The sequence below is a fragment of the Suncus etruscus genome, chromosome 18 (assembly GCF_024139225.1).
Source record: "Suncus etruscus isolate mSunEtr1 chromosome 18, mSunEtr1.pri.cur, whole genome shotgun sequence".
NCBI lineage: Eukaryota > Metazoa > Chordata > Mammalia > Eulipotyphla > Soricidae > Suncus > Suncus etruscus.
This window is the reverse complement of record NC_064865.1, coordinates 47,442,235-47,465,767: the sequence shown is the minus strand read 5'-3', so window position 1 is coordinate 47,465,767 and position 23,533 is coordinate 47,442,235. Positions and strand designations below refer to the sequence as shown.

The 23,533-nt window shown below is 41.5% G+C and overlaps 1 protein-coding gene across 1 annotated transcript in view; it reads left to right on the top strand.

The window, feature by feature from the left end:
• Nucleotides 1-23,533, top strand: part of NUP153 (nucleoporin 153) — a 73,933-nt gene that overhangs the window by 40,473 nt on the left and 9,927 nt on the right. Inside the window, exons 15-22 of the mRNA XM_049764806.1 lie at nucleotides 451-552; nucleotides 1,963-2,050; nucleotides 7,733-7,855; nucleotides 10,897-11,511; nucleotides 15,104-15,298; nucleotides 17,991-18,851; nucleotides 20,926-21,282; nucleotides 21,872-22,141. Of these exons, the coding sequence (XP_049620763.1) occupies nucleotides 451-552; nucleotides 1,963-2,050; nucleotides 7,733-7,855; nucleotides 10,897-11,511; nucleotides 15,104-15,298; nucleotides 17,991-18,851; nucleotides 20,926-21,282; nucleotides 21,872-22,141 (2,611 nt within the window). The remainder of the gene's footprint in view (nucleotides 1-450; nucleotides 553-1,962; nucleotides 2,051-7,732; nucleotides 7,856-10,896; nucleotides 11,512-15,103; nucleotides 15,299-17,990; nucleotides 18,852-20,925; nucleotides 21,283-21,871; nucleotides 22,142-23,533) is intronic.

Below are 23,533 nucleotides of genomic sequence, written 5' to 3'. Positions count from 1 at the left end.
AGGGGAATGAAACTATATCTAAGCTTGCTGAAGGGGTCCATAAAATGTTTTTTGTTGTTCCTAGAAGTTCTCAAGACTTTACAGTACTGGGAATTGAACTCAGGCTTCAAGCATGCAAAGCATGTGCTCAGCCAATTGGGCTGTTTTTCCACTTCATGAAAACGTTTTTATTTTGGCGCTAAATTTGGTGGCACTCAGGGCTTCCTACTTGGCTCTGTGTATAGAGATAACAACGGTCAGTTCTCGGATCCCTGTGATGCCAGGGATCAAACCAGTCTGCCATGTGACAGGCAAGCCTCTTAAAACCTGTACTTTGTCCAGCTCCCAGAAAACTTCTTAAATTTAAAAGAGAAATCAATTGTTAGCAGGGTTTGGGGACTAATTTTTAAGCACAATTCTTGTCAATATCTTTTCCTTAATATTAAACTGTTTCTGTTTCTTTTATTTTAGCAGGTACAAATGACTTCTTCAAATAGCACTGGCAGTCCTATGTTTAGATTTTCATCTCCAATTGTAAAGTCTACTGAGGCAGATGAACTACCTCCATCATCTGTAAGTAGGAAACAGAGAATAGTTTTTGATTAGTTTCTAAATCATACTGAACTTTTCAAAACAGGAGCCACATCATGTGATTCCTGAGGATGGAGTCAGTCTGTCTCTCTGTCTCTCTCTCTCTCTTCCCCTCCCCCACCCGTTCCCTCTCCCCCTAGGGTAAGAAACAACAGCAGCATGTACTCTTATCATTTACACTGTCTCCCAGGGTGTGTGTGTGTGTGTGTTTCTCTAATTAATCAAATACAAGATCCTACTGTAGTACGAAATCGCGGGATTGGGGAGACAGACATAGCTCATTGGTAGAATGATCATATGGATTGGCATTATGAGACCCTAAAGTTGATAGTGCTGTACACCTTCCCCACAGCCTAAAATGTGTCGGATCTTGGTGTTGTTTCGACTGCATATACACTATACACACATATTCCAATATCAGTACCTGCACTTTTAATCTACTGTTTGAAAGATGTAGACATTTAGGTACCCTTACATTTTTTCATTTTTGCTCTAAGATGAGACATTTTTAGTACAATTATCACACCCAAAAAGTTAAACATGATACCATCTTTCCAGTTAGTTATTTCACTTCTACATGACTGAAATTCATTCGTTTTTCAGAAGTCTCAGGGTTCTTACAAGAAAATGGCATTTAGAGGTGCCGGAGAGATAGCATGGAGGTAAGGCATTTACCTTGCATGCAGAAGGATGGTGGTTCGAATCCCGGCATCCCATAATGTCCCCTGAGCCTGCCAGGAGCGATTTCTGAGCATAGAGTCAGGACTAACCTTTGAGCGCTACTGGGTATGACCCAAAAACCAAAAAAAGAAGAAAAAAAAGAATTTAGAAATCCATTTAGAAACCCAGAACTGGGCATTAGAAACACCTTTTTTTTTTTTTTTGGTTTTTGGGCCACACCCGTTTGACACTCAGGGGTTACTCCTGGCTAGGCTCTCAGAAATCCCCACTGGCTTGGGGGGATCGAACCGAGGTCCGTCCTACGCTAGCGCTTGCAAGGTAGACACCTTACCTCTAGCGCCACCTTCCCGGCCCCTAGAAACACTTTTTATGTATTGCTTTGAAAGGAACTATTTGTTAGCAAGGTACTTGCTAACCTGTGAAATTAAACTGCTATTGGCCAGGAATGTGGCTCTAGTTGGTAGTACACTTGCTTTTATAATATATATATATTAGGCCGTGGGTTCAGTTCCTGTCTGTCGCCACTCTCACAAAAGTTGCTATGAAAATATAACGTAGCATTTGTTATTTTGGTTTTTGAGGTCATTTAATACAAAAATTGTGAATCTTAAAATGCAAGCGTTTTCAGTGTTTTGTCTTGAAATGTATTAAAAAGATCTTTATTTGATTTTTAAAACTAAACTAATGGCAGGATTTCTGTTCTCTGTACAGATTGGGTTTACATTTAGTGTTCCTGTTGCTAAAACAACTGAACTTTCTGGCTCTGGGAATGATTCAGAACCAATTCCAAGTAGTTCAGGTAAGAATTGTCAACAATGTTTAACATAAAATTAGTTTCATATGTCAGTTTTTAGATCCTTTCTTTTGCCCCTGGCAGACTTGGTAATGTTTGAATGAAGTAGCCTCCGTGAAATAAGCAGGGGCCAGCTTTTTGATAACTACTCTGTAATATTATCATCGGTGAGAATTAGCTCCCTAAATGCACACTTAGTTTGGTTCTGAGAGGAGGATTAGTCACAGCAAGTCTTTTCAGTCTGTTTAATAATAAAGTTTCGTGACTTTTTGTAAGTAAAATCTCCAAAAGAAAATACAGTAGTTTTGTCTGCATTTATAATTGCAGTGGATTCCATCTCTCTCTTTTTTTTAAACTTGACTTATTGATTGAATGAATGATTGGTTATTGGGCCACACCCAGCGGCGCTCAGAGGTTACTCCTGGCACTGCACTCAGAAATCGCTCCTGGTGACTATAGAGGATGCTAGGAATCGGACAGGGCTTCTTCTGGGTTGGCCACATAAGAGCAAAAGCCCTACATCATTGTGCTATCTCTCTGGCCTCTGGATTCTCTCTCTTGATCATAAGCATTATTTTGGTGGGAGAATTATGCTGGCCTCTGCATATGTTGGCACATAATTAAACATTTTTTATTCTGGGCTTTAAAATTATATTTTTTGGGGGAGTCACACCCTGCAGTGCTCGGGTTATTCCTGGCTTTGTGCTCAGATATCACTTCTGGCAGGCACAGGGGACCATGTGGGATGCCGGGATTCGAATTACAGTCCCTACTGGATCGTCTGTTTGCAAAGCTAATGCCCTACTGCTGTGCTATCTCTCCAGCCCCAGGGTTTTTTTTTTTTTTTTTTTATTTTGGGCAATGCCCAAAATGTCTGAGAATTCTGGGATAGAACCTATCTACTATATGAACTCTGGCCTCTACTCCGGTTTCATTGAGACATATTTGGCATAACTCACATAAAGTTGAGGATGATAAGTTTTTGGCGAAATATTCATTAAAGCATTAGTACCTGTATTACAGATCTCATTGGCCTATTAAATATTTGCTTTTGTGTGTGAGAACATTTAAAATTATACTTTTAGCAAATTTTAAGTACACATAATAAAACATTAAAGTACTTTGCACACTTTAAGATACGAAATACTGGGGCCTGAGCAATGGCGCAGTGATAGGGTGTTTGCCTTGCATGTGACTGACCCAGGATGGACTACGGTTTGATTCCCGGAAGTCCTATGGTCCCCAAGCGAGGAGCAATTTCTGAGCGCCTAGCCAGGAGTAACCCCTGAGCGTAACCTGATGTGGCCCAGAAAAATCCAAAAAAAAAAAAGAGATATGAAATATTTTATCTCAGAGGTTTGTCAAATCTTCCCACTTGGCTCTTACCTCACATGGGCAGAAGCTAATCTATAAATTTTTTTTTTCCAGTTCACAGAATAAATGATACTCAGGGCTTACTCCTGACTTTGTTCTTGTGGGTCACTGATAATAACCCACTTTAGCATTGCCCTAACTACTATTTAATTCTGGCTCCTTTAGGGGCCATTTTTTTTTTCTGTTTTCCTTTTTTGGGGGGTGGGGGCTCTTGAGGGCCGTACCCAGTGTAGCAATAGTTTTGGTTTAGAAATTATACAGTTTTTAGGTATATGTGCCGTTATTAGAGTTTGACCGCTTGTATATGCTATATTATATTTGTTCCTTTTTTGTTGCTGTAAAGGACATTTTTCCATGGGAGTTATTAATTATTACATGGTACAGTCTTTATTCAGTTCTAACATCTTATTTCTGAGGTGAAGATGAGTCAAAATAATAAAAATTATTTGATGGGATGGCCCAAAAGACAGGTTTGCCAAGGGGATCTGATGACTGGTCACTGTGCTCACATAGCTTTGTAGTTTCAATGCGTATTGGGGATTGCACACTGGTTTATGCGCATGTACACCTATGTGCTGAGATGCCAGCTTGCCTGGTATATGCAGGAGGTTCGGAGGATTGAATTCTTGCCTGACAGTCAGGCCAACCTGATCCTTAAGCATTTACCACATTACGACCTGTTTTGCTTCTTCCTTATACCCCTTTATTCTCACAGACATAACTTACTGTAATTTTGAAATAATCCCAAGCATTCATCTCTAAATAGAAACTTTCTGACTTAAAAATAACTGAAACCAATTATCAGACTGAAAATGGTGGTCTTATTTTAAGTGTAGTTTTAGAAGGTTTGAAATAGATATCTCTTAAGATGTAACATAGAGGGCCCGGAGAGATAGCACAGTGGTGTTTGCCTTGCAAGCAGCCCATCCAGGACCCAAGGTGGTTGGTTCGAATCCTGGTGTCCTATATGGTCCCCCGTGCCTGCCAGGAGCTATTTCTGAGCAGACAGCCAGGAGTCACCCCTGAGCACCGCTGGGTGTGGCCCAAAAACCAAAAAAAAAAAAAAAGATTGTTCTCGGGCCTGGAGAGATAGCACAGCAGCGTTTGCCTTGCAAGCAGCCGATCCAGGACCAAAGGTGGTTGGTTCGAATCCCGGTGTCCCATATGGTCCCCCGTGCTTGCCAGGAGCTACTTCTGAGCAGACAGCCAGGAGTAACCCCTGAGCACCGCCAGGTGTGGCCCAAAAACAAAAACAAAGAAACAAAAAAAAAGATGTAACATAGATTTTTATTTTTTAATTTAATGTGTGTGTGTGTGTGTGGTTTTTGGGTGGGGGCGGGGAAGGAGGGAGGGGCAATGGTGGTGGGAATGTTACACTACTGAGGGGGTGTTCTGGGTTGATTTTTTTGTTTGTTTTTGTTTTTGGGGTCACACCTGGCAATGCTCAGGGGTTACCCTGACTCTGTGTTCAGAAATTGCTCCTGGCAGACTTGGGGGACCATATGGGATGCTGGGAATCCAACCACAGACCTTCTGCATCAAGACAGATGACTTACCTCCATGCTATCTCTCTGGCCCCGGGGATGTTCTGTTAATGACTGAAACCCAACTACAATCAAGCTTGTAATCACGATGCTTAAATAAATATTTTATTTTATTATTATTATTATTATTATTTTTTTTTTTTTCAGCCATACCCAGTGATGCCCAGGCGTTACTCCTGGCTATGGGAATCTGGGGATTGAACTTTGGTTAGTCCTAGGCTAGCGCCTAAGGCAGGCACCTTAAGGCTTGTGCCACTGCTCCAGCCCCAAAGATTTTATTTAAAGAATTTATTTATTTATTTATTTATTTATTTATTTATTTATTTATTTATTTTGGTTTTTGGGCCACATCCAGTTGACGCTCAGGGGTTACTCCTGCTATGTGCTCAGAAATCACCCGTCTTGGAGGATTGAACCTCAGTCCATCCTAGGCTAGCTCTCGTAAGGCAGACGCCTTACACCCTGTGCCCCCACTCTGGCCCCCTTTAAAGAATTTTTAAACTTTATTCATTTATTGATTGATCGGTTTCTGGGTCACACCCAGCAACACTCAGGGATTATTCCTGGCTCTACACTCAGTAATCGCCCCTGGCAGTCTGGGGACCATATGGGATGCCAAGAATCAAACTGGGTCCCTCCCCATTGGCCGCATGGAAGGCAAATGCCCTACTGCTGTGCTATCTTTTTGGCCCCATATTTTTTAAGATTTTTGGTTTTTGAGTCACACCTGGCAGGGCTCTGGGGTTATTTCTGGCTCTGCGCTCAGAAATCATTCCTGGTAGGCTCTGGGACCATATGGGATGCTGGGAACTGAACCCAGGTCTGTCTTGGGTTGGCCCCCTGCAAGGCAAACGCCTTATCACTGTGTTATCTCTCCGGGCCCAAAACCTAGATATTTAGATAGTATTTAACCAACCAACCTTCCTTCCTTCCTTCCTTCCTTCCTTCCTTCCTTCCTTCCTTCCTTCCTTCCTTCCTTCCTTCCTTCCTTCCTTCCTTCCTTCCTTCCTTCCTCCCTTCCTTCCTCCCTCCCTCCCTCCCTCCCTCCCCCCCCTCCTTCCCCCCCTCCTTCCCTCCCTCCCCTCCCTCCCTCCCTCCCTCCTTCCCTCCCTCCCTCCCTCCCTCCCTCCCTCCCTCCCTCCCTTCCTTCCTTCCCTCCCCCTTCCCTCCCTTCCCTTTTTCCTTTTTCTTTTGTTTCTTTGTTTTTTTTTTTTTTGGACCACACCCAATGATGCTCAGGGGTTACTCCTGGCTTTGTGCTCAGAAATAGCTCCTGGCTTGGGGACCACATGGGATGCTGGGGGATTGAACCCAGGTCTGTCCTGGGTCATCTTCGTGCAAGGCAAACCCCTACCGCTTCGTTATTGCTCTGGCCCCTTTAAATAGCATTTAACCTGTTTCTAATGGCAAATCACTCATGTGAGACTTTTATGAGTGAGCAGTGTTCTATAGTGCCAGCATTCTTTATGCAATCAACTTTTTTTTTTTTTGGTTTTTTTGGGTCACACCCGGCGGTGCTCAGGGGTTATTTCTGGCTGTCTGCTCAGAAATAGCTCCTGGCAGGCACGGGGGACCATATGGGACACCGGGATTCGAACCAACCACCTTTGGTCCTGGATTGACTGCTTGCAAGGCAAAGGCCGCTGTGCTATCTCTCCGGGCCCATATACAATCAACTTTTATCAACTTGGCTTTTTTAAAATTTTAACTGAAGAATGTATTCAATCATAGAATGGATCTCTAGAAGGAAATTAACGTTTTCAAGATTTTTAGGGAAAAAATCAGTATTGTAAACTGCTGTTGTGTTACAAATACGCCATTTCATTTTTTAAATGAATTTTTACTTGTGGGGGTTGTACAGTGGATGAGACGCTCTTCTTGCACATAATCGACCTGGGTCCTTTGAGGCTGCCAGGAATGAATTGATTCCTGAGTGCAGAGCCAGGAATAACCTCTTGTTGCCGGGTGTGTTCCTCAAACAAAAGCAAACAACATTTTTTTTTTTTAAACATTTTAGAAACCATGATTCACAGTACAGTGAATAATTGGGCTTCATGCCTACAAAGTTCCAATACACACCCAATAGAGTGCTCCAACACCATACACATGTGCGCGCAGACACACACACATACACACACCCATCCATCACACACACACATCCATCCATCCATCCATCCATCCATCCATCCATCCTGGGTTTTCATAAGCTTAGCTCTATAGAATACTTAGTATTCTTGTTCTGGCCATGTATCATTTCCTTCTTTTTTCTCTCCTCACCTCCCTTCCCCTCCCCTCTCACCTGGCAGTACTATGCACTTATATTTCTGCCAGTACTCAGGGTATGATATAGGATGACAGAGATAAAACCTGGGTTGGCTTACATGCAAGACAAATGCCTTACCCAATGTATTATTGCACTGTGCGTCCCCTCCCATCATTCACATACTATGTTTCTTTATAGCCCACATATAAGAAAAATCATTTTGTACCAGTAGCAAATTCTTGTACACTATTCATACAGTGTAGAAATATGAACTTGCCCCTGTGATTTTGTCCTCAATAATGCTTGATTTCCTTGATTATTTAACTCATTTGGGAATGATTTTTAATTTTTCTTCCTTGTAAGTTAACTCTATACTTTAGGTTATCTCTACGTTCAATAATTTTGCATTTTAGTAATGTTTAAAAATGACTTTGCTTTGGGATATCTTCTTAGCTTTATTCAATGCTTTTTTTAGAATAACAACTGTTTTTATAATAAAAATTGCAGCTCAAGATATACCTACAATGAACAGTAATAGCTGTAAGAAGCTAAGTGAAGATTATGAAGGCCCTTTTAAACCTGCAAAGGTTATGAAAGAGGGAAATATCGTAGATACTCAGAAGTTCTCTGGTAAGATAACATCTGCCCTTGAATACTCTTGAATCATAATTATGAACTTATTTTAATGTCACTTGTATTGGCTTTTAAAAAAATTAAGATTTGGAGCTGGAGAGGTGGCGCTAGAGGTAAGTTGTCTGCCTTGCAATCGCTAGCCAAGGAAGGACTGTGGTTCCATCCCCCGGCATCCCATATGATCCCCCCAAACCTGGCGCTTAGCCAGGACTAACCCCTGAGCATCAAACGGGTGTGGCCCAAAAAAACAAAACAAAAAAAAAGATTTGATAGTGACTTTTGAATGTAATAATCACTTGAAATTCTAAAATCAAATCTCTTATTGGCAAGTGCAAATGAAAAAATGAAAGGTTATTAATAGCATTAGACCAGTAATATAAACCTTGTATGTCTGGCACAATGTTTCTCTGATGAAAGCACTGAATTGCCTGCCTTGTTCTTAAATTATAATCCCCTGTTGTGATACCTACATACCAAGTCCATTAGGAAAGAAAACATTTCCAATTTCAATTTCTAAAACATTTCCAACTGATTGTAGTATATATACATAAAGGATAATTTTCACTTGAAACAAAATTTGGAAGTTAGTGGAAAATGATTTTAAGGTAGTATATTGAAGTGTTCAAATAGGAATAACTTTAGTTTGAAAATAAGAATCCCAGTCCCAGTTGTGAAGTGTACTTTGAAGAACATAGTAGTTGTATGATAATCTTGTAGCTCAGCATTAACATTTATCCACAAGATACACTCATATTCAGTGGAATTCCAAAAGAAAGTTGGCTGCCAACAGTAAGATTGAGAAAAGTTTCTTTTCTTGGGTAGTGTTGTCCTTTATTTAGATCATCTTAATTTATAGATAAGCACTTTCCTTACTGGTCTTATTAGTAACATAGCCAGACCTGTGCAGTTACATTAAGATTCCAGAAGTTACACTTTGTAATGCCTATTATTTTACTCTTTATTTGAGGAGGCCACACCTAGTGTCTCTCAGGAGTTACTCCTGTCTCTGTACTCAGAAAACACTCCTGGCAGGCTTGGGGGACCATGTGGGATGCTGGGGATCATACCCAGGTCTGTCCTGGGTCAGCTGCATGCAAGGCAAACACCCTACTGCTGTACTACCACTTTGGTCCCCATTGTTCTACTCTTAACTTTTGAAAATAGAAAGTTTGGAGGAGCCATGTTTATTTGTGATACTTTGGATTTCTTTCTCTCTTTTTTATTTTTATTTTTATTTTTTTTGGTTTTTGGGTCACACCCAGAAGCGCTCAGGGGTTACTCCTGGCTGTACGCTCAGAAATCATTCCTGCCAGGCTCGGGGGACCATACTGGATGCCTTGATTTGAACCACTGTCCTTCTGCATGCAAGGCAAATACCCTACATCCATGCTATCTTTCTGGTCTGGATTTCTTTTTAATGGGAGGGAAAGAAAACTGCTAACTCCTTAATAATAACTTAAGAAATTTCTTTTTTTTTTCCTTTTTTTTTTTTTTTTTTTGGTTTTTGGTTTTTGGTTTTGGGGTCACACCCGACATTGCCCAGGGGTTACTCTTGGCTCTATGCTAAGAAACCACTCCTGGCAGGCTCGGGGACCATATGGGATGCTGGGATTCAAACCAACGTCCTTCTGTATGCAAGGCAAATGCCTTACCTCCATATTATCTCTGGTTCAGTGTATTTGATGACTTTGTTGGCTTCTGAGATTTCTAAGTTTTTTTGTTTATTTGTTTTGGTTTTTGGTGTTTGGGCCACATCCAGTGACGCTCAGAGGTTACTCCTGGCTATGCTCTCAGAAATCGTTCCTGGCTTGGGGGACCATATGGGACGCCTGGGGATTGAACTTTGGTCCTAGGCTAGTGCTCGCAAGGCAGATGCCTTATAGCTTGTGCCTCTGCTCAGGTCCTCTAATGTTTCTGTTTTTTTTTTTTTTTGTTTTGTTTTGTTTTTGGTTTTTGGGTCACACCGGCGCTCAGAGGTTACTCCTGACTCTATGCTCAGAAATCACCCCTGGCAGGCATGGGATGCTGGGATTTGAACTACTGTCCTTCTGCCTGGAAGGCAGACGCCTTATCTCCAGGCTATCTCTCTGGCTGTTTTTTTTTTTTTTTTTTTTTTAACTTTATTGGTTGGTTGATTGATTTGGTTTCTGGGCCACAACCAGTGGTGCTCAAAGGTACTTCTGGCTCTACACGGCTGTACACTCAGAAATTGCCCTGGTATGCTGGGGGAACACCTGGGGTGCCCAGAATCAAAGCAAACATGCTACAGCTCTAGCCCCTGAGATTTCTAATGTTGCCAAGTTTAATTTGTGGCTGTATTTGTCATTGAGTTGTTAAATTTTAAGCTTTATGTGAGATACAAGTAGTTAAGTCATCTTTGCTACTAAGGAGGGACATCTTTTGAAGAATAAACTTAACTGCACAAAAAATCCTACCAATTAAGTTTTTCTGGAGTTATAGGGTTCCACAATGCAGTAAGGTAGTATTAATCTAGCTATGGAAACTCTTCAGAGAGAATGGTAGAAGACTATTGTGTTGCAGTAAGGCAAGAATATTGCCAAGCACAGGTTAGAAAGAGGTATAAAAATAGTTTGTATAAGTAAATATATGAATTAGAGCCTCAAAATGTCAATTGAATTATGATAGAACTTTCCTAGAAGAAAATGATCTAGTGAAACAACTTTTGTAGAAATTTTGTTCTTTTTTTTTTTTTTATTTTTGGGCCATACTGGCATTGCTCAGCAGTTATTTCTGGTAGGTTCAGGGGATCATATGGGATGCCAGGGATCGAACCAAGTTAGCTGTATGCAAGGCAAGCACTCTACCTGCTATGCTATCTCTCCAGCCTAATTTATAGAATTTTGACTACACCTGTTTGTTGTTTATTACGTTATAATCTATTTCTTTGGTGAAAACAGTTCATTGGATTGTAGTAATTCTGCAGTTAGGTAAATGTGTTTCCCCATGATAACATTTCAATAAATTTTTGGTGAGAAATTTTTGCTTCTTTCCCCCGTTTTTCCCCCCCTACATTGTAGGCTTTTCATCACCGAAGACAGAGTCTTTTGCTGCTCAGCCTACCACCACAAGTCCAGTAGTTTATACAAGACCAGCAATAAGTAGCTTTTCATCTAGTGGAATTGGATTTGGGGAAAGTTTAAAAGATGGATCCATGTGGCAGTGTCATATTTGTCTAGTCCAGAATAAAGTTACAGACAGCAAGTGCTTGGCTTGTCAAGCAACAAAATTATCAAAGGATACTGCTAAACAGACTGGAATTGGAACATCAAGTAAAAATTGCAAACCAGCTCCTTCTGCATCAGGGACAGGCTTTGGAGACAAATTTAAACCAGCAGTAGGAACTTGGGATTGTGATACTTGCTTAGTGCAAAATAAACCGGAAGCGATCAAATGTGTGGCCTGTGAAACACCGAAACCTGGAACTGGTGTGAAGCGAGTCCTCACACGGCCAGTATCTTCCGAAAGTTCTGTGACTGTGGCTACTACGTCTTTCAGCTCCACTGTGACCACTGGAACCTTAGGATTTGGTGATAAATTCAAAAGGCCTGTGGGATCTTGGGAGTGTCCAGTGTGCTGTGTTGTTAACAAAGCAGAAGATAATAAATGTGTGTCCTGTATGTCCGAGAAACCAGGTAAGTTGAGAGATGTTTGCAGTGACTTTTTTTGTTTGCTCGTTACTTTGGTAGATCATATCGTTTCTTCCTGATGCTACTTTGAATATTTTCAGTTTCTAGGTGAGCATTTATTTATATACCTTACTTTTTTATAGTTTGTCTTTTATTGGGGGTGGGCTGTCCCATACTGCTGCACTCAGGTTATTCCTTGCTCTGCACTCAGAAATTACTCCTGGCAGCTTGGGGTGGGAGTGGGGGTCCATATTGCAGGCCAGCGATCTATCCCAGTTGGCTGTGTTCAAACACCCTACCAACAGTGCTATCACTCAGCCTGCCCCCCTTTTTTTTATATATATAATTTCTTAATATTAAAATGACATGTGGGGCAGTGCAATAATATAGATGTTAAGATGCTTGCCTCAGACTCAAAAACCTGGGTTTGAACCCCAGTACCATGTATAGTTCCCTACCACATCTAGGTGTTGCCCCAAAACCAAGAAAGTAACCCTGGGCCCAGGGAAATAGAACCAGGGTTTGATCCCTGGACTACAGGTTCTCCCTGCAGTTGGTGGCCTGCTGCTGGTTACAGCAGAACCTGTGTCCCAAGCCACAGAACTGAATTACTCACTGGTCTGGTTGGCCAAGTGTCTCCAGGATTGCCACTAGGATGCCCTGAGCACTGCTTGGAGACCCCAACAAATAAGAGACAAATAATGTGGTCAGGTCTGAATCTGAGGTTCTTTTAGAATCCGTGTGTATATAAGAATAATCAAATTTGTAGATATACTTTGATCTATTATAGTTTGTTTATATCTCATATGAGGGGAGATATACTTTGATCTATTATAGTTTGTTTATATCTCATATGAGGGGAGATCATTGTTTTCATCTATCTTACTGACTTCACTTAGATCCTACACTTTAAATCCTACACTAGATTTCTTATCACCAAGTAGTAATCTATTGTGATATGTACCGTAGTTTATTTAGGATCTTTTCACTATAAGGAAAGCTTTTGGAATCATTTTAATTTCGCCCCCTTCCATTTACCTGCTGGGGAAGGGAGGGCCACACCCAATGGTGCCTTGGTTCTATTCAGAAGTATTCAAGGCAGCATTGGGGGACCATATGTGAATTGATCTGGGGTACTTGTATGTAGCCCCCTTTGTTTTTGTTTTGGGGCCCACACCCAGTGATGCTTAAGGGGCCTCTCCTGGCAGCTCTGGGGACCGTATCTAACCTGGGTGAGCTGTGTGCAAGGCTGTCACTCTGGCTCCACATACAACTCCTTATTCCCTGAACTCTTTCTCGGGTCCTCTAGTTTTTATATGGAATATCGTAAGGACCACATCTGGGAAGGAGGGGATACTTAGATTGAGTTCAGAATATTGAGATGTGAGTTTCACATGACCCCTCTTCCATTCTCTCTTACTCACCCTCACTCACTTTCTCTCTTTCTCACTCTTTCATTCTCTGTCTCTCCTCCCCACCCCCGCCCCCACTTTCGGGTTACACTCATATGTGCTCAGGACTTACCTTTAGCTCTTCTGCTCAGGGCTTACTCCAGCAGTGACCATAGACTATATGTGATGCTGGGGATCAAGCCGTTTGGCTGCATGCAAAGCAAGCACTTAACCCAAGTGTTCTCTTTAGATTTTTGTTTTGAGGTCACATATGCTGATGATTGGGGGGCTAAGCAGTACCCTGAGTTGAATGTAGGGTCTCCTACATGCAAGACATGCACTTCAGTCCTTTGAGCTGTCTTGAACTATCTCCTGTCTCCCAGCTTTTTTGTGGATAAATAATAGATTTACCTATTATCTATATGATACATTACAGAGATACTGGAATGATTTGGTAAATCATCAATGAAAAATACTGTAACCTGGTTAGCCAGAGTTTTTCTTGTTTTGAAATTGGAACTTAAGATTTATGATCTATAACTCATCTATAAATGATTCTTTGTATTTACTATATTTTGGTATAGATATGGATATCAAATAAAACATTATTATCATGGAAATGTTACTTGCTGTTGTCTATGGCATTATTCAGGAATGTATAGTTTGTTGTCTGTAGTGGATGACTTGTTGAGTTACATCTCCTGAATCCCTTGTCTGAACACATGTTAGCCATAGTTCTAATTCTCTCAAGAGTAAAAATTTAGGGTCCACAGAGATATAGTACATCAGACGGAATATTTGCTTTTTATGTGGCCAATCCAAGTTTGAAATCTGCACCCTAAATGGTCCCCCAAGCCTTGCCAGGAATAGTAAATCTTTTGCAAAGAGAAGAAAGTCCTGAGAACTGCTGGGTATGGTCCAAAAGAAAAAAAAGAATAAGAATTTAAATCTTTAGGGATATTAGATTGTTCTCATATTGTCCTCTTATTTGTCCTCCTCTTAAGCAAATAAATCTTTCAGCCAGCCAAACCTTGACTCATGAATTTCAAATTGATAGAATAAAAATTGAGTCAGGAAGTTGTCACATAAGAAAGCTTGTGTGTGTGTGTGTGTGTGTGTGTGTGTGTGTGTGTGTGTGTGTGTGAGAGAGAGAGAGAGAGAGAGAGAGAGAGAGAGGAGAGAGAGAGAGAGAGAGAGAGAGAGAGAGAGAGAGAGAGAGAGAGAGAGAGAGAGAGAGAGAAACTTTGGCATTTTATGCAGAGGAATGAAAAAGTCAAAATAATAAGTGTTTGCTAAATTCCTCTGGCTTTTTCAAACATAGATGTGAAGGTTATGAAATAGGGAGAACAGAGGATAGAATAGGAAGTGATATATAGGCAAAGATAAGGTATGTATAATAATAAAATTAGTAAAAGTTTTGGTTTTTGGCCTCCACCCCTTTGGTTTTTTGGCCACTCCTGGCAGGGCTCAGGGATGGGATGCCAGGGATTGAACCTAGTTCTGCTGTTTGCAAGGCAAGCGCCTACCAACTGTCCTACCTCCCTCTCTAGCCCCAACTCCATAAGGGAAAGTACTGTAGATTAGTGTGCCATTTAAAAACAGCATTATTTCAAAGTGCTGAAGATGACAGGTATTTGTGAGTCCTTTGCATACATGTTGATAATTACCCTCGTTTGTTTAATAAATCATGGAAATAGAGGTGATTTGGAGTGGAGTGAATAGAAAAAAGTGCCTAAAACACAACTTTATTAATTTGCATTGTATGTGGCTTATGTGGGTTTGATCCCTAGCATCTCATATGTTCCCCCTGAGCACTCCCAAGGATGATTTCTATCAGTTGCCACATGCAGGATCCCCGGGTTTGAAATGTGGCACCATTTGTTTCCTCAGAGACTGCTGGGTGTGTGGCCCTAAACCTCAAAACCAAAAAGCACTTAGGGGCTAGCTAATACAAGCAGGCAGGATGCTTTCTTTGCAGTGTGACATGGATTCAGTTCCTGTCACTGCATGTGATCCCTGAGTTCAAAGAGCCAGGAATAGACCCTGAACCACTGGCTCAAAAAAAAAAAGAAAGAAAAGAAAAGAAAGAAAAGAAATTTTAAGCCTCTATGCAAATGTTATTTATATTTCTAGCATTTTCTGTTTTAATTGGAATAATGATGAGAATTAAACTTGTAAGTCTTAATTATTCTGCCATTATCTTTCAGGAACTTCAGTACCTGCTTCAAGTAGCAGCACTATCCCTGTTTCTCAGGCTTCTGGAGTCTTTTCAGGATTCGATAAATTCAAGAAACCTGAGGGGAGCTGGAACTGTGATGTATGCCTTGTGCAGAATGAAGCATTTCGCACCAAGTGTGCAGCGTGTGAAAGTGCAAAACCAGGCACACAGTCAGAGTTGAAAGGTAAGGTATTGGGAAAGTACCTCTTTGTGTTGCCTTTTTAGTTGTAGTTGTAGCTTGGGGGCCACACCTGGTGGTGCTTGTGAGCTATTTTATGTAATCAGGTAGAACCAGAAATTGAACCTAGGCCTCCTGCATGTATAGCATAAATTCAGCCCTTTGACCTGACCTATTTCCCTGACTATAGAATTACCATTTTAAACAGGTCTATTTTTTTTTTTTTTTTTCATTTTGGGGGCTATACCTGGCAGTGCTCTGGGGATCACGAAGTGCTGTTTATTAAACCCAGGGGCTCAGGTATGCACAGCATACCTTCCAGTAATTCCAGGGTTAGTTTTTTGTTTGTTTGTTTGTTTGTTTGTTTTTGGGCCACACCCGTTTGATGCTCGGGTTACTCCTGGCTATGCACTCAGAAATTGCCCCTGGCTTGGGAGGACCTTATGAGATGCTGGGGATCGAACCACAGTCCTCCTACGCTAGCGCTTGCAAGGCAGACACCTTACCTCTAGCGCCACCTTCCTGGCCCCCAGAGTTAGTTTTAACTCTATTGAAAATGTATGTAAATTAAGATATTATATAGTATTTCTGTCAAATTATCTGGAAGCTCAAGTGTTTGATCTTGTATGAAGTATTTTATATCATATAGGAAATATTTTAGTCAAAATTTGTACAATAACTGAAAGAGAGGTATTAGTTTAGATAGGAAAGAAAACAATGAGAAGTTATAATTTTCAAGAGAGTTGACTGATAAACTCTGGCATATAAAAGGGCATCATAATAGGAATATTGGGGCTGATTTTCTATTCACTTTTGCTCATTGTCTGGTAGTTAGTTACCTTGACATGGTTTTCACGATCTCTAGCCTGTTGTGTAGTCATCACCATTCTCATAAATTTTTCCCGTTGATAACTAATGGTGGTGGTGACTATCATTTAGACTTCATTTTTAGCTTTTTTCTATCACTTAGATATGTTATTTTTTTCTTAATCTCTGGACCATACCTGCCAATACTTTAGTACTCATAAATGATTCGTTTTAAGTTAATCAAGCATCTCCAGTTTAGTTTTTCAGTTAGATTAAGCCATGATACCAAGATTTTAGTTATATCAATAAACTGTTTATCTTTGTATTCATCTTATAGAATATTTATTTCTTTCGTGTTAATTTCATTTCTTCTTTTTTTGGTTTTTCGGGGCACACCCGTTTGATGCTCAGGAGTTACTCCTGGCTCAGTGCTCAGAAATTGCCCCTGGCTTGAGGGGACCATATGGGACGTCGGGGGATCGAACCGCGGTCCTTCCTTGGCTAGCACTTGCAAGGCAGACACCTTACCTCTAGCGCCACCTCACCGGCCACCATTTCTTAATTTTTAATTAATATCTTTTTTTGTTTTTGTTTTTGGGCCACACCCGGCGATGCTCAGGGGTTACTCCTGGCTGTCTGCTCAGAAATAGCTTCTGGCAGGCACGGGGGACCATATGGGACACCAGGATTCAAACCAACCACCTTTGGTCCTGGATCGGCTGCTTGCAAGGCAAACACTGCTGTGCTATCCGGGCCCTAATTAATATCTTTAAGCATCATGATTACAAACATGTTTGTAGCTGTGTTTCAGTCATAAAAAGAAGACCCCCATTCACCAGTGCTACATTCCTACCACCAATGGCCCTGTGTTAATTTTAAAATAAAGCATTTGATGGAACCAGAGAGCTAGTAACGACTCCTTCCTGTCTTTCATGTGGCTCACCCATTGAATCCCAGCATCACATCACATCACATCACATCACATCACATCACCCAGTTGCCAAGTACTGTCAGTACAACCTGAACATCACTGAGTGTGGCCAGACACACATTAGAACACACAAACATGCGTGCACACGTGTGCCTTATAAGTTTGATCCCTGGCCCTCGTGGCACAAAACTTTCAGTCCCATATCTCTGGGCCAAGTTGTACTTAGAACAGTGCCTCAGCATTACTTGGGAAGGCCCTGCTTAAAAAATATAATTTACTATTTTGTGGTGTGTGGTTTTGAGGCCTGTTCAGCAGTGCTTAAGAGCTTACTTGACACTACAATCAGGGATTACTCCTGGTAGACCCGGGGGACCATATGGATTTAACCTGGGTCAGCTGTGTTCAAGGCAAGAACCCTACCCTGCTGTGTTATCATTGTCTCTTTATAATTTGTCTTTTCTTTTTTTTTTTTTTTTTTGGTTTTTGGTTTTTGGGCCACACCCGCCGATGCTCAGGGGTTACTCCTGGCTGTCTGCTCAGAAATAGCTCCTGGCAGGCATGGGGGACCATATGGGACACCGGGATTCGAACCAACCACCTTTGGTCCTGGATCGGCTGCTTGCAAGGCAAACACCACTGTGCTATCTCTCCGGACCCATAATTTGTCTTTTTTTAGACCACACTTGGGGGTACTTTGAGCTTATGCCCTGCTCAGGGATGACTCTTGACAGTCCTCTGATCTGAGGATAGTATTTATTGCTGAAGATAGAACCAAGGATAGCTCAGTGTAAGCCATAACCCCATGTATTATCTCTGCAGCCCCTAGTTATAGTATTTTCAACTCGATGTATGTTTAATATCATTGCTAATAGTCTTTTAATAGGTCTGAGTTACTTGTATGACTCTCTTTCTACTTTGTTGGGACAGTAGCATTAATTTAGCAGTCTTTTATTTTCAAAGGCTTTGGTACATCTTCCTCCTCATCGAATTCAGGCGCCTCAGCCTTCAAATTTGGTCTTCCATCGACCTCTTCTGGGCTCCCTCAGACTGTATCAAATACTGGAACTTTTAAATTCGGAGATCAGGAAGCCTTCAAAATAGGTGTGTCATCAGATTCTGGTCCTGTAAACCCTGTGGGTGAAAGCTTTAAATTTTCAAAACCAATGGGAGATTTTAAAATTGGAATTTCACCCGATCTTAAACCTGAAGAAGCTAAAGAGAGTAAGACTGAAGTTAATTTTAAGTTTGGAATTCCTGCTTCTTCAAGCAACCCATCTTCTGCAACTCCATTTCAGTTCGGGGTCTCTAATCTCGGGCAGCAAGAAAAGAAAGAGGAGCTGTCTAAATCTTCAGCTGCATCCTTCAGCTTTGGTACAGCGACTGTGAACACCACCTTGACCTCTGAGAATCAGAGCAACTGCAGCTTTGGAACCCTAGAAACCAAGAGTGTTTCAGCAGCTCCTTTCACATGTAAGACATTGGAAGCCAAAAAAGAAGAAATGCCCACTGCCAAAACTGGGTTCACTTTTGGCAAGACGGAACCTTCCCCCCTGCCACCTGCCTCATTGTTTGCTTTGGGAAGGACAGAAGAAAAACAGCAAGAGCCTGTCACTTCTACTTCTCTGGTGTTTGGGAAAAACACCGATAATGAAGAACCAAAGTGTCAGCCAGTGTTTTCCTTTGGGAGTTCCGAGCAAACCAAAGACGAGAATCCTTCAAAGTCAAACTTCAGTTTCAGTATAGCAAAATCATCTGAGAAGGAATCTGAACAGCCAACCAAGGCCACATTTGCTTTTGGAGTTCAAACCAGTACCACAGCTGGTAGGTATTAAATCCCCCCCCCCCCCCTTAAAGTATAAGCATCTTATTTGAAGTACTGAGGGAAGGGGAGGATAAGAAAGAGGAAAAGAGTAACAAGTAGTATGCTCAAGAGAAAGCCCCCGGGTACATAACCCAGCGTGGAAGTAGGAAAGTGCACATCTCGTGAGAGAGGAGAGGCAGGCTACACATGCTTAGGTATTATGTGCCCAGGCAACACATATGCCACTTTTTTTTAAGGTACCTATGATATCTCAACAAATTAGCAAGTAAAGAATGCTTTTTTCCCAGTGTAGACTCATAGTTAAAACTCTGGTAGGAAGCAGAACACATGAGTTTTTAATTCTCCAAACTACTATGATCATGACGAATTTGTAGATCAGATATTGAGAAGTCTTTGTAGGCTTTCACTTAGAAGTAGCTTATCATTATCAAGCATGTAAGGAAAGCATACAAACAGAACTAATTTCCGAGACATAGAAATTTGAAAACTTAGATCCTGAAGGAAAAAATGATGCAACAGTAAAATTTAAAGTCATTCTCAATCAGGAAAAATATTAGAGTGCTGGAGAGATAGATAACACAGTGGTAGGGCATTTGCCTTGTACACGGCCGGCCGAGGACTTATGGTGGTTCGATCCCCACATGGTCCCCGAGCCTGCCAGGGACTAGTTCTGAGCCCAGAACCAGGAGTATCCCCTGAGCGCCACTGGGTGTCACCAAAAAAAGAAAAAGAAAAACTTAGATAAATTGGATAACCATATTAGAAAACTGCAGTTTTCCTAGAACACAGAAGAATTGCTTTGTTCATACTGGATTTGATTTGTCAATTCACTGGAATAGCTATAGACTATTATTCTAGAAAAAAGCCATGGAAGTTTTCATCATTAAAGATGAAAAGCTGTGAACAAATACTGAAGTGACAAAAGAATATTTCCTAGACTTAAATTCACCTTCTAAAAATCAGTACCTTTGTTCCAAGTCAGGGGTCCTCAAACTTTTTAAACAGGGGGCCAGTTCACTGTCCCTCAGACCATTGGAGGGTCTGACTATAGTAAAAACAAAACTTAGGAACGAATTCTTATGCACACTGCATATATCTTATTTTGCAATGAAGAAACAAAACAGACACAAATGCAATATGTGGCCCGCGGGCCATAGTCTGAGGACCACTGTTCCAAGTCATCATTGTATATACTTGAGTGTAAGCCAATCCCCCCATATTTTACTCTAAAAAACTGGGAAAACTTAGTGATTCAAGTATAAGATGAGGTGAAAATGGCAGCAGCCACTGGTAAATTTCAAAAATAAAAATATACCCAAAATATATACCTACTGATTTCATAGGTTAAATGTTTTTCAGTGTTTATTGCTAAAAACTGTAAACAGCAACAACTTTTAAAACTTTAAAGTGCAGAAAACCATAGCTTGACAGGTAATAAAGCTAAATCACGGGGCCGGGCAGTGGCGCTAATGGTAAGGTGCCTGCCTTGCCTGCTCTAACCTCGGACGGACCGCGGTTCGATCCCCCGGCATCCCATATGGTCCCCCAAGCCAGGAGCGACTTCTGAGTGCATAGCCAGGAGTAACCCCTGAGCATCACCGGGTGTGGCCCAAAAACCAAAAAAAAAAAAAAAAAAAAGCTAAATCACAAAGGTTAAAATCCTTCAAAACTGGATTCTTCCTCCTCATCTGTATGTCCAAACAGAGCTTCAGCTGTGTCTGATGTGAAGGTATCAGCATAGACATTGTCATCATCACTGAGTTTGCAGATATCATCATCACTGCTGTCATCTCATACAAAGCACAGAATATTGTGGGTTAAAATAGTTCAGTTCAGGGGCCGGAGAGGTGGCGCTAGAGGTAAGGTGTCTGCCTTGCAAGCGCTAGCCAAGGAAAGGACCACGGTTTGATCCCCTGGCATTGATCCCCCCAACATTGATAAAACTGTCATTAGATGAACATTTACTTAAATTTACACAGAATGGCTGTTTTCTAATTAAAATTCAGTGTATTGGGTAGTAAAACACTTTCAAAGATGAACGTTTTTCTGTATTGGTTAATTGCTGTCTTACAGATCAAGGTGCTGGAAAGCAAGGCTTTAGTTTTTTGAACAGCAATTCCTCGAATTCCAGTACAACAGCTACTTCAGCCGTTGGTGGTCTGTTTGGTGGCGCCACCTCCTCCAATGCGCCTGGGACTGCCTTTCTGTTCAGCCAGGCCAGCAGTACAGTGAGCAGCTCTGCCTTTGGGAACTCGACAGAATCCAGTTCATCTCAGTCTTTGCTGTTTCCTCAAGAGAGCAAACCTGCAACCACCTCCAGCACAACTACAGCTGCCACCACCCCGTTTGTCTTCGGGTCAGGAGCCAGCACTAATAATACTGGAGCCTCTGGCTTTGGCTTTGGCGCCCCGACTACATCGAGCTCTGCAGGTACATTTGAAAATGGAAATGCGCATCAACGTGTCCGTACTTAGCAGCTAATTTAGCAAGTTACATGAGGCCTGTTAGAAGTTACAAGTTCACTTAGATCATCACTACCTGGATGTTGTAATTACTGGTGGAGTAATGTTTTATTTTATGTTTATTGTAACTCGTAGAAGAAGCAGTTTTTCTACTCTCAAGCAAGGTTTTAGTTCTTGAAGCCTTAATTTAATTTAAGCTTTAATTGAACTTAAGTCAGAGACACAAATTATTTGATGTGCCAAAGGCTTTTATGCAGTTAGTACATGTATTACAGTAGTAGGTGATTTTTGACAGGTGGTCCACTTCTGATTTTAAATCTACCATAGCTACATTCTAAACCTCCACATTTTTTGCTGTGAATTCAAGAGTTGACGATATTTTATGATTATGGGTGTTCTCATTCTAGTAGATAACTATTCAGAATTTAACTTAATGGGATTTGCTTATCAAAGTAGAACTGAAAAACGTAACATTAAATATCCTTTTCAGCTTCTCAAAGTTTCAGAGTCACTTTATATAGCTTCCATAGTAACGTAGCACTTCTTTGGCCTTCCAGGATCCTCCTTTGTCTTCGGCACTGGGTCTTCAGCACCATCTGCAAGTCCAGCCTTCGGTGCTAGCCAGACCCTGACATTTGGGCAAAGTCAAGGTGCCAACCTGCCCAATCCTTCCGCTTTTGGGTCCCTGTCATCATCGACCTTGTTCTCTGCCACCTCTCAACCCCCAGCACCTTCTTTCGGCGCAGTGTCCAGCAGTAGCCAGGCGCCTGTGTTCGCGCAGCAGCCCGGCCAGTCTACCTTTGGCTCTGGAGCAGCTCCCAATGCCAGTGAGTACGGCATGTAATGTCATTACTGTCTGGACTTAGATTTTGTGTTACCTTAAATACATTTATATCTTAGAGGTTGGGGTGATAGCTCAGAGGGTTGGAGTACATGCTTTACAAGTGAGAACCACAGGTCTTGATTTTCAGTTTCTGCATAGTTCCCCAAACACCACAAGGCACAGGCTCTTTCCCTCTCGCCCCAAAAAACTGATCTATTTTTGAGGCAAAATGTTGGAAGCATGCAGATATTTATGTCTTGTCTTTGGAATTGACTTGCACTTGAGGAATAGAGTTGACCTCTTTAGACTTTACCTATAAACAGTGTTTGTTTTGGGTTTGGTTAAACTTAAAAAAGTTCTGGGTAAACTTAAGACCAAGTGTTTGACCAAAATGTTGTTAGTCTTTACTCCCTGGCTGAGGGTAGTGGGTTCTTTTAGTTTATTTTTCCTTACCTGAATTTAGGGACACGCTAACCTAGGTGTCAGCTTGTTTGCTGATTGTATGAATGGTGGATTTACTCAAGTCAGACACCTCAGGTGCAATGACTTGGCTGGGACAGTCCTGTATGCTGTCCTATGTTACTTTCTATTCTGACTACTAATAATAGCCCTTTACTTGCCTTGTATATTTAAACATGTTCCTGTGACTTCTTATTTTGGGGGGGGGGTCCACACCCAGTGGCGCTCAGGGGTTACTCCTGGCTGTGCTCAAAAAAGTTGGTCCTGGCAGGGTTAGGGAACCAAATAGGACCTTGGGGATCCAACCCAGGTCCGACCTAGGTCAGCCACGTGCAAGGCAAAAGCCCTACCACTGTGCTATCGCTCTAGCCCCACCTATGACTTCTTTAAAAAAGCTGAAATGATCTCAGGTGCCCCAGAGATCATTCCCACTGATCCCATCCTGTGAACCATCTTCTGGCTCTGATGATTTTGTAAAGCACCTCTGATCACATGTATTTCAGTGATGTCATTTCTCAATTGCAGTTAATATTTTTCTGATTATGAGACAGAAAGTATCAGTATCTATAAATAGTGTCAAGCTGAAGCAAACACACTTGTGGACTCCTTTGGATCTCTAAACATTTTTAATTTTGCCCAAGATTTTGCTTTAAATAGAATGTAACTGTCATTAGTCCTGACTTGAATCCTTGTGCACCCCCCCCCATTTGTAATGTCCATCTGTGATTGCATGTAGTTGCTTTCATTATTACAGGTTACTCTACAGTGTGACACAGTGTGTGTGAGTGTGTGGTTGGCCACACCAAGCAGGGCTCAGGGCCTATTCCTGGCTCTACACCAAAAGTGTATTGCCTGATGCCCTATATGAGGTGCCAGGGATCAAACTAGGGTCAGCCATTTGCAAGACCTTGACCTCTGGTCCTCTCAGACAATGAAA